The sequence below is a fragment of the Gossypium hirsutum genome, chromosome D12 (genome assembly GCF_007990345.1).
Source record: "Gossypium hirsutum isolate 1008001.06 chromosome D12, Gossypium_hirsutum_v2.1, whole genome shotgun sequence".
NCBI lineage: Eukaryota > Viridiplantae > Streptophyta > Magnoliopsida > Malvales > Malvaceae > Gossypium > Gossypium hirsutum.
In genome coordinates, this window is record NC_053448.1 from 27,439,997 (window position 1) to 27,451,871 (window position 11,875).

General features: G+C 39.3%; 2 protein-coding genes across 2 annotated transcripts; both read left to right on the top strand.

Moving 5' to 3' along the window:
* The first annotated feature begins 1,027 nt into the window (after positions 1 to 1,027).
* Positions 1,028 to 2,098, top strand: LOC107941680 (uncharacterized). The gene is made up of 2 exons (XM_016875259.1): positions 1,028 to 1,333; positions 1,433 to 2,098. Exons 1-2 carry the CDS (start codon positions 1,028 to 1,030, stop codon positions 2,096 to 2,098), a joined length of 972 nt encoding a protein of 323 aa, XP_016730748.1.
* Positions 2,099 to 8,589: 6,491 nt separating this feature from the next.
* Positions 8,590 to 9,917, top strand: LOC107941671 (uncharacterized). Its single transcript, XM_016875249.1, has 3 exons — positions 8,590 to 8,822; positions 9,284 to 9,560; positions 9,675 to 9,917. Exons 1-3 carry the CDS (start codon positions 8,590 to 8,592, stop codon positions 9,915 to 9,917), a joined length of 753 nt encoding a protein of 250 aa, XP_016730738.1.
* The last annotated feature ends 1,958 nt before the right edge of the window (positions 9,918 to 11,875 follow it).

Sequence of the window (11,875 nt, forward strand, 5' to 3'; positions counted from 1 at the left end):
TAAATAATTTAATTTAACTAAGGATAGTATTTATTAAGTCTCGACATTAAGACACTAATTAATCAACTTGGTACCAAATTTTGGGCGTTACGAGGGTGCTAATGAATTTAAGTATTGTTTGCATTACACATTACATGAGTTGAATGATTTTACCCTTTTAAGTGGGAGTGATAAACTATTCATTCGTGAGGTTTTCACCTCCGTATAGGATAGTGGATCACTTTCGGAGTACATCGGTACCAATGCCTTCGTGAGATTTTCATCTCCGTATAGTCATAGGGAAAATGTATTCCCCTGAACTGAACTTGATCTATATGAGCCTATAATGGGTGAAGATCGAGGAATCTGCTGGTTCGGGTACCTTTTTCCTAGAAGCTGAACTTCATATAGTGAACCTTAGGGATCCACCTTAGGTAGAACTATACTGAACCCTAATAGATATCCGATTAGGTGTTTTACTATTTCTTGATTATATTTTTATATGATATTGACCTTTTTTTTGTTTTATTTTGATTGCATGACATGGCATTTCATTTCATTATAAAAGGCGTCGGCTCATATTCAGTTGCTAGATAGAAAGCTCATCATAGGAAAAGGGTTTCTTGATAAAGTAGAGGATAATGCAGCTATACAAACTTGGTCTGAAACAACGCAATAAGAGAAAGGCGATAGCTTGGCTGATGGATATGTATCAGAATTATGGGATTTTACTCGCATCAGTGTAACTCAAAACAATTTGCAAGAGATGAAAGAAATTTGGGATCAGTGGAATGATGAGGTTAGACAGTTATTTTATGATAATTATGGGGATTTGTCTTATTTGCTTGATGTGAAGGTAAACAAGCATTTGTTCCGAGCCCTCGCCCAATTCTGGAATCCTGCTTACAGTTGCTTCACATTTGGAAAGGTCGATTTGGTACCTACGATAGAAGAATATGTGGCTTTACTCAGATATGCATAGTTTCAAGTGGACAAGGTCTACTCAAGAGCGATAAATGTGCCAACCTTTTCGAAGAAGCTGATGAGTATGACGGGGATGAGTGAGCAGTGGGTTGTTGCACAGATTAAGCAAAAAGGGGATAACAAGTGTATTCCTTGGAAGAGTTTGAAAGATTTAATTCTAACGCACCCAGATGCGAGGAAGAAATTAGACGTCTTTGCTTTGAGTATATATGGCTTAGTTGTCTTCCCCAAAACTTTGGGGCATGTTGATGAAGCAGTCGCCGATTTATTTGACCGGCTTGATAAGAAGGTTACACCAATTTGGGCGATTCTGGCAGAGACTTTCAGGTCATTAAGTGCATGCCGAAAGGCGGGTGAGGGTAGATTCATTGTATGTGCACAGCTCCTACTCGCATGGTTCTATAGTCACTTTTGGAAGGTTGATCGGGTTTCGTATCGGGTTTTCTCATAAAATTATTCGCCACTAAAGGAGATTGTAGCCACACCGAGGAGAGACAACATTTCGGAGGAGAAGTGGATGGCGATTCTTCAGAATCTTCAAGAAGAGGACATCGAGTGGAGAGCCCGTTGGTTGCTTCTAGATGAGATCTTGTATAGATGTGGTAATTTCGATTGGGTTCCACTACTTGGAATTTGGGGAGCTATTGGATATGCCCCATTGTTAGTGCTAAGGCAGTATAGGTCAAGGCAATTTATACCTGCGACCCAAGGAATAGCTGATTGTGAATTTTCATACAGGGATGATGATTATAGAAAGAAGATTCAAGAGGTGTCTAGCACATGGAAACAGACTCACCAAATGAAGAGGCTAGCGGTGGGTCCGATGACAACTCCTGAGTATAATGAATGGTGGGTTAGGAGAATCAACGACAATATACCCAAGATAAGTCAAGAAAATAGCCAATCAGTAGAGGAATGTTTGCGGGTTGTCCCTTCTGAGTTGGAAATCATAAGACAAGATTTTGAAGGAAGAAATGCGGAGTTAGAAAAGAAGATAGAACAAATAGAGGAAGAAAAGATGAACTTGAGATTAGACATAGATGTTCAGAAGCTTGAAACTGAGAAATTAAGAAAAGGGAAAAACAAGGTTGAAGAGGAGTTGGATAGTTTGAAGATAGATTATAAAAAGTTGTGACTGTCAATGAAAGCTGCCGGGTTGGGAAAAACTTCAGAACAGTGTCGAGCAGAAATTCGAGAAGAAAAAGACAATGCTGATAGATGGGAACGAAGATTCCAAGAGATGCAGATGCGAAACGAGGCTTTAGAAAAGAGTTTGTCAGAAAGCCAAAAGGAAAATGGTGAGTTAAAGGATAGAGCGATCGAGTTGGAAGGATCTCTTCGTCAGTATTGAAATCCCGCAATAGAGTTGAAAGCAAACTTGAGCAAGATCGAGGAAATAAGGAAAAGAATTGAAGAGTTAGAAACGGCAATGCAAAATTATGAGATCTGGATCAAGTACTTAGAAGTGAATGAAAGTCGTAATAATGAACAACTCCACTACTTTTAGAATCAAGTTAGGAGCAGAGATCATATTATGGAGGAAGTTGTGGTCCAGATTCGAGAAGTAGCTGATCATGTACAAACTTTGGCAGTACAGGCCGACATGCTGAGTGTGAAGTATGAATTAGAATCAGACCGGGGGCAAGAGTTAGTTGTGTTACTTAGGAAGATTAGAATGCTGAGTAATAGGGCAAAGCTTTATTTGTAATTCACTTTATGTAAAGAAATTTGCTTTCTAGTAAAGTTTTCTTAAATGGAATTAAATCAAAATTGACGCCTTTTTGCATTCATTTCATGCATTGCATTTGTTTCATGTGCATTAAAAAATATTAAAAGATTCTAATTGGTATAATCCATTCTTCAGTTAACCTGGAAACCAACCAACCCACCACACACCGCTACGGTACTCAATCAAAAACTAAAGACATGGATCAAAGGATGGAAAGGCTAGAACAGTTCCAAAAAGAGATGCAGGATCAGCTTCAACAACAAATGAATGAACAACTTGAGAAAATTCAGCAAAAAATGATGGGCAAAATGATAGAATCTCAAGGGAGTATGATGGCTCAATTAACTCAGTTGTTGACCAGAAGAACTGATAAAGGAAAGGGCTCTGTGCTCAATATGGAAGAAGGAGACAATGAGGGACTTCTTTATCCCTCAGGCTTTACCCCTCAACATGGGCAGAGAAGTGGAAGTACATTCGCGCAAATCCTCTGTCACCATTCAGCCTCAGCAGTTTCAGGCCGGCGCTGCAACACCAATGAATTTTCAAGTTGGATCAGGCTCTATCCCCGGAGACAACCTTGCTAATCCTACTATCCTTGATTTCGATGAAGCATCTGGAAAGGAGAAAATGAATGATCAATTGCCAAAACAGCTAGAAGAAAAGTACAAATGGCTAGAGGAGATATTAGAGCAATGGAATTTTCTAATAGCTACTATGGGATTGATGCTAAAGAATTGAGCTTGGTTCCAGATTTGGTGCTCCCATACAAGTTCAAAATGCCAGAGTTTGAGAAGTACAATGGAACTAGTAGCCCTGAAGCTCATATTACTATGTTTTGCAGATGGATAACTGGGTATGTTAATAACGACCAATTGCTGATACATTGCTTCCAGGATAGCCTCACAGGGGCAGCATCCAAATGGTACAATCAATTGAGTCGTACCAAGATTAATTCATGGAGAGATTTAGCACAGGAATTCATAAAGCAGTACAACCATGTGACTGACATGGTACCTAATAGAATCACTCTGCAGAACATGGAAAAGAAACCCGATGAAAGTTTTAGGCAATATGCACAGAGGTGGTGGGAGGTTGTTGTCCAATTTCAGCCATCTCTTCTAGAAAGAGAGATGACGATGCTTTTCGTTAACACGTTGAAGGCCCCATTTATCACACATATGTTAGGAAGTGCCACAAAAAAGCTTTTCTGACATAGTTATGAATGGTGAAATGATAGAAAATGCTATCAGAAGTGGGAAGATTGATACTGGAGAGAGTAGCAGAAAGACGGCCTCGAAGAAGAAGGAAAATGAGGTCAACAACACAAGTTCATATGGCAAGGGTATTCAAAGACGATTACGGTGAATCAGCTGGGAAAAGTGGCTGTTAGCCAACAAGGTTCATCAAAGCAGGGATCTAACACAAGATAAAACACAGAGAAGCTTCAATTTACGCCAATTCCAATGTCGTATAGGTAGCTATATCAGAATCTATTCAATACACACGTGGTTTCCCCTTACTACTTGAAACCTCTATAACCTCCGTACCCCAAGTGGTACGATACAAACGCAAGATGCGATTATCACGCGGGAATCGTGGGGCATTCCATAGAACATTGTACGACGTTCAAAAAGCTGGTTGAAAGACTCATAGGCATGGGCGTTGTTAAGTTGGATGATTTGCCTAGTACAGAGAACCCTTTACTTGATCATAATGGAGCTAACATGATAGGTGAGAACATGGGTAGAAAAATCAAGGATGATATTGCAGAAGTGAAAATTCCTTTAAAATGGGTCTAGAAGAAGATGATAGAAAGGGGGTTATTTGTTTTGGGTTCAAAGAGAAGCTTTGAAGGGGTGGAAAACTACTGTGAGTTCCATCATGATGAGGGACATGAGATTCAAGAATGTACAGAATTCAAAGTCTTGGTTCAAGGCATGATGGATGACAAGGAAATGGAGTTTTACGAAGAAGTTAAGGAAGAAGGGAGTATCTGCACATCCGAATCCACGAAGGTTCCAAGAGTAGCGCAGCCTGTGGTCATCATTTCGCGACCAAAGAATGATGAAGTGAGAACACCAGTAATGCCAAAGATCATAATAAAGAAACCTGTAACATTTTCTTACCAAGATAGTAGGAAGGTTCTGTGGAACTACGAGTGCAATACAACTGTCCCTGGAAAGGAGACTACAAAGGACCAGGGTGTGAGTTCCGATCCAGAACCTGTGAAAGGAAGGGCCGTAATAGTGGAACAAAAAGGGAAAATAGCTGAGCTTGTGTTATCTAAGCCAGTGAAAGAGGAAGAAGCTGTGGAATTCCTCAAATTTTTGAAGCATAGTGAGTATACTGTCGTCGAACAGTTGCATAAACAACTGGGTCCATCTGTACTAGCCTTACTCTTGAATTCAAAAGTGCACCGAAGTGCGTTGATGAAGGTGCTGAACGAGACCTATGTGGCCAACAATATTTCTGTCGGCAAATTAGATTGGTTGGTCAATAATATCAGTGCTGATAATTTCATATTCTTCAATGATGATGAAATACCACTTGGGGCATGGGGTCTACCAAGGCTTTGCATATCACTACACGATGCAAGGGGTATACTTTTTCAGGAGTGTTGATTGACAATGGATCAGCTTTGAATGTGTTGCCATTATCCACACTTAACAGGTTTCCCATAGACAGCTCGCACATGAAAACATGCCAAAATATAGTGAGGGCGTTTGATGGTACAGAAAGAAAGGTCATGGGAAGAATTGAGATACCCTTATTAATTGGCCTAACAGTTTATGAGGTGGATTTTCTTGTGATGGACATTAAACCCTCCTACAGTTGCTTATTGGGGAGACCATGGATACATTCGGCGGGGGCTGTGCCGTCATCATTGTATCAGAAGCTAAAGTTAGTATCAGAATGTCGACTGGTGACAATAAACGCCGAAGAGGATATTATAGCAGCTGTATCCAATGAGGCGCCATACTTAGAGATTAATGACGAGTAGGTGGAATGTTCTTTTCGATCTCTGGAGTTTGTAAATGCAACATTTATTCCTGAAGGGAGCAAGATTCTGGTGCCTAATATTTCCAAAACTATGGAGATAGGTTTGCAACTGTTGGTGGGGAATGGAGCTTTACCCAGAAGAGGATTAGGGAAATATCTTCAAGGGAAAACTAAGATTCCAGTGCTAAAAGAGAAACAAGACAACTTTGGCTTAGGGTACAAGTCAGATAGAGGATAGAGAAAGAAGGAGTTAGAAAGAAGGCAGGAAAGAAGAATGGCGCATTTAAGTGGGGAGGAAATCAAATATGAGCCAATGATAATTCCCCACATTTCCAAAACCTTCGTATCTAGAGGGATCATTCATTCTGAAAGGAAGATACTAGTTGAGGAAAGCATCGAGGAAACATTGGAAAATATGCACATCAACGCCATTTGTGAGGATACAAAGGAAGAAGGGAGTTTATTGGGCATTTATCCTTATGAACCTGGAAGTGTTCTAGATAATTGGACTGCAGAAGAAATACCGGAAGTCTTTAGAACTGTCTCAGAGTAATATTCAGAACAAACTTGTTGTTTTAGCCTAGAAATAATAAGAACTCTTTTGTGAAAAAGGCTTATGTTCAAATATCATTATTTAATAAAATACAACTCTTTCGAGCAAATATTCTTTTATTCTTTCCATGCGAGTAAATATATTAAATTATTCTTTCATTTATAATCATATTGCACAAATAATTGTACATAAATTCATATATTCTTTTGTAGCCGTATTAGGTCCTTGTATATCAATGACGTGAATGATGCTGCTACAAACTCAGAGTTTCCTCTTGAACAAAACATGTGTTTAGGGGGATCACAGGACTTTGAAGGTGACGTAGATGGTGGTTTATTTTTAGACTTGTTGAGAATGGTAGAACAGGAAGAAAAACAAATTCTACCTCACAAGGAAGCAATAGAAGTTGTGAGCTTGGAAGAAGGGAAAAATGTGAAAATTGGAACTGATATTTCTGTAAAGACAAGAAGAGATCTCATCGAATTACTCCAAGAATTCAAAGATGTCTTCCCATGGTCTTACCAAGATATGCTCGGGTTGAGCATTGACATTATAGTGCATCGCCTACCTATAAGGAAGGATTGTTAGCCAGTTCAACAGAAGTTAAGAAGAATGAGGCTCGATATTGTACTTAAAATAAAAGAGGAAGTCAAGAAGCAGTTTGATGCTGGGTTTTTACAGGAGGTCAAATATTCTGAATGGGTAGTCAACATCATCCCAGTCCCTAAAAAAGATGGAAAAGTGCAAATGTGCATGGATTATAGAGATTTGAACAAAGCTAGCCCAAAAGACAATTTCCCATTGCCACATATCGATACTTTGGTGGATAATACGGTGGGATATTCACTGGTTTCATTCATGGATGGTTTCTCAGGATACAATTAGATAAAGATGCACCCCGAAGATAAGGGAAAGACTACATTCATTACTTTGTGGGGAACATTTTGCTACAAAGTAATGCCATTCGGATTAAAGAATACGGGAGCAACATATCAGAGAGCCATGGTAGCCTTGTTCCACGACATGATGCACAAAGAGATTGAGGTTTATGTTGATGATATGATTGCCAAATCCAGAACAGAGGAGAAGCAGGTGCAGGTCCTGAGAAAATTGTTCTTAAGACTAAGAAAGTTTCAGCTCAAACTCAATCCAACAAAATGCACTTTTGGAGTCAGGTCAGGAAAGTTGCTGGGCTTTGTAGTCAGTGAAAAAGGAATCGAGATTGACCCAGACAAAGTCAAGGCAATACGAGATTTACCATCACCACGTACTCAGAAAGAGGTTTGAGGTTTCTTAAGACGACTGGATTATATTGCTCGGTTCATTTCACAGTTGACCGAGAAATGTGACCCCATATTTCGTCTTCTGAAGAAACATAATCCAGGTGTTTGGAATGAAGAGTTCCAGGAAGCTTTTGAAAAGATAAAGTAATACATATCCAATACTCAGTGCTGTCACCACCTAGTGCAGATAGACCCTTGATTTTGTATTTAACGGTGTTCGATAATTCCATGGGATGTGTGCTGGGTCAACATGATGCCACTGGAAAGAAAGAAAATGTGATATACTATATTAGTAAGAAATTCACTGGTTGTGAAATGAGATAGTCGTCTGTCGAAAAATTATGTTGTGCCTTGATTTGGACGACAAAGAGGTTGAGGCAATACTTACTCTATTATACGACTTGGCTAATTTCAAAATTAGACCTTTTAAAGTATATGATGGAGTCAACGGCGTTGAATGAAAGAATGGCTAGATGGAAAATCTTACTCTCCGAGTTCGATATAGTATATGTAAGTCAGAAGGCCATTAAAGGGAGTGCGATAGCAGATTTCTTGGCTAGTAGAGCTTTAGAAGATTATGAACTGCTGGACTTTGACTTCCCGAATGAAGACTAGATGTATGTGGCAATTGCTGAAGAGGGTCTTCAAGAAAATCAATCTTGGAAGTTAAACTTTGACGGGCTTCGAATGCATTAGGTAATGGGATTGGGGCAATCTTGGTATCTTCAAATGGAGATTATCATCCTTTCTCCAGTAAATTGGAATTCGATTACACTAATAACATGGCTGAGTATGAAGCTTGTATCATGGGTATCCGAGCGCCCATAGAATGGAAAATTAAGACATTAGAAGTATATGGAGACTCGGCATTGGTAATATACCAATTAAAAGGGGAATGGGGCACGAGAGACCCCAAGTTGATCCGTTATCGGAGATTGGTTCTGGAATTGATTAAAGAGTTTGACAACATTACCTTTTATTATCTCCCACGAGAAGAAAATCAGATGGTTGATGCTCTTGCTACTTTAGCCTCCATGATTAAAGTGAATAAATTAGAGGACATGAAGCCCATTCAAATCAGTATTTATGATATTCCAGCCCACTGCTACAATATTGAAGAAGTGGAGAATGATAATTGTCCCTGGTACCAAGAAATATTGCTATATGTGAAGAATCGCGAATATCCTGATCAGGCAACAGAGAATGATAAAAGGACATTGAGGAGGCTAGCTATTGACTATGTTTTAGATGGAGAGATTCTATACAAAAGGGGAAAGGATCGAGTATTGTTGAGGTGCATGGATGCTGTAGAGGCTAAGGAAATTTTAGAAGAAGTCTATGAGGGTATTTGTGGAACACATGCCAATGGATTCACCATGGCTAGACAGATCATGAGATTCAGATATTACTGGTCCTCCATGGAAGGAGATTGCATCAACTATGCCAAGAAATGCCATAAATGCCAAATTTATGGGGATAAAATGCACGCGCCTCCTACACCTCTTCATGTTATGACTTCTCCATGGCCTTTCTCCATGTGGGGGATGGATGTCATTGGGCCAATATCGCCGAAGGCTTCTAATGGACATCGTTTCATTTTTGTGGTTATTGACTACTTCACTAAGTGGGTAGAAGCAGCCTCATATGCTAATGTCATGAAGTCAGCAGTCAGTAAGTTTTTGAAGAAAGAGATCATATGTCGATATGGAATGCCCAAAGGATCATATCTGACAATGTGCTAAATTTGAATAACAGCACAATAATGGAAGTCTGCAACCAGTTCAGTATTAAGCACCATAATTCATCACTGTATCGTCCAAAAATGAATGGTGCAATGGAGGTAGCCAACAAAAATATCAAGAAGATTGTGGCGAAAATAGCTGAAACTTACAAGGATTCGCATGAGAAGTTACCATTCGCTCTTCTTTCTTACCGAACATCTATCAGGACTTCTACTGGGGCAACACCTTTTTCTTTGGTTTACGAGATGAAGGCAGTTTTACCCATTGAAATTGAAATCCCTTCTCTCCAGGTATTGGCTGAGTTAAAATTGGATGATGCTGAATGGGTCCAATCTCAATATGATCAGTTGGATTTGATAGAGGAAAAAAGATTAAAAGCTATTCGTCATGGTCAAATGTACTAGAAACGAATGATGAGAGCATATAACAAAAAGGTCCGTACTAGAGAATTTCATGAAGAGGACTTGGTGTTGAAGAAAATTCTCCCTCTACAAAAGGATTTCAGAGGGAAATGGATGCCAAACTGCGAAGGACCTTATGTCGTAAAAAAGGCTTTTTCTGGAGGTGCTTTGTTTTTGAGTGAAATGGATGGTCAAAATTTACTGAATCCTGTAAATTCAGATTCAGTTAAGAAATATTTCACTTGAAGGAAAAGGAGGAATCGAAGTGAAAAACCGCAAAAGGCGCTCTGATGTAAAAAAAAGGGGGCCAAGGTGAAAACCCGCAAAAGGGAGCCTTGAGACCAAGGATGATTTGAGTTGAAAACCCGAAAAGGGTGGCTCAAATATTGATTAGATTGGGGCATGTGGTGATCTTGCTATACTTAAATCAATAGGAAAAGGATATGCGACATCTTGGGTCATTGACAAAGTACTGTGGATCTCCTAAACACATGTTAAATTCAGAACGTTTCCTAGTTTGCACAGAGAAGTTCAAGCTGTGATATCCAAGGCACCTAGTTTTCATATTACTTGTACCGAATTTGTTTGTTCTTGTAATACTTCATTATTTGCTGTTCTTGAATACTTTTTCTTTTCAAGACACTTGCTATCAATAAATTCCTTTTCTATTATTCGAATTATGCCTCAAATTAATTCATCTCTTAGTTAGTATTATGATCTTTGTGCAAACATGTTCCATTAGAATAATGATTAATGAACTAATAAACTTTCACAAAAGAAGTTTTGCATATTACTCTGGGAATTTCTAAATAATTTAGTAACCTGAAACATGACTATTGTTTAGAACGCACCAAGTTTAAAAGTTGAAATGTTAAAGAAGGAAAGCCTAAATCAAGACTGTTCTTTCAGATTTTGTTGTCCCAATGTTGATTGAACGAGATGACAAGAAATCTTGATTGATGACAAAGCTTAAAGAGATAGTAAGAAGTTCCCTTTAGAAAAGAAATTCTTCATTTGTGCATAAGAATTTAGTATGATACATGGGGAATGGTGTAAAGAACCAAGGTGTTTCATGATCTGCATCCTTGAGGTACGAAAGGAGAAGATTGAGGAAAAGCCAAATTTTGCGTCCCAGTGAATTGAACTTTGAAGTTCACAGTGGGGGCAATTTGATGCCAGTTGAGCAAAAGGCATTGTAGCACGTCAGCGATAAAGCCTTAATAAACTTTGAGTAATGATAACTTGAGTGATAATGAGGGATCATTCTCGAAAAAAGGGACATTCTACATACACGTCTAGCTGGGAGCATTTGATTCATTTTGATCATGACATCCTAATCACTAGGCATAATTAGGTTCATGAGTTGAATTATACAGGTCATGATCCCTAGAGAACAAACCGGTGATATTTCAGCCTTATCTTCCTGAGTAGCAGTGGAGTAGGTTGAAAATAGCAGATCTTGTCTTCCTGTATTGGTAGTGAAGTAGATCGAAGATACCAGCCTTGTCTCCCTGAGCAGCAGTGGAGTAGGTTGAAAATAGCAGATCTTGCCTTCCTGTGCTGGTAGTGAAGTAGATCGAAGAAATTAGTCTTATCACCTTGACGTTGCAATGGAAAAGATTGAAGCCGCGACGGCGAATCTTATCTCCTTGGCGTTAAAGCTTGGATTAGCTGAAGTGGAGCGGATTGAAGCTGTGGGCAATGAATCCTATCTCTTTCGCATTATAGTGGAACAGATTAAAGCTAAAGGTAGCGAATCTTGTTTCCCTAGCGTTGCAGTGGAGCAGATTAAAGCTGAGGGCAGCGAATCTTATCTCACTAGCGTTAGGACTTGAAATAGCTAAAGCGAAGCAGATTAAAGCTGTGGGCAGTGAATCCTATATCTTTAGCATTTTTAGTGGAATAGATTAAAGCCACAACGACGAATCTTACTCCCCTGGCAGTGTAGTGGAACAGATTGAAGCTACGACGGCGAATCTCGTTTCCCCAACATTGTAATTTAAAAGACTGAATATGGAAAATCTTATTTCCCTGAAGTTGCAGTGGAGCATATTAAAGCCAATAATCCTATCTCCCTGAAGTTGCAGTAGAGCGGATTAAAACCACAGATCTTATCTCTCTGAAGTTGCAAAGAGCAGATCATATCAGGTCGTATCTCCCTGAAGTTGCAGTGGAGCAGACCCAAAAAAGTGAGTCTTATCCCC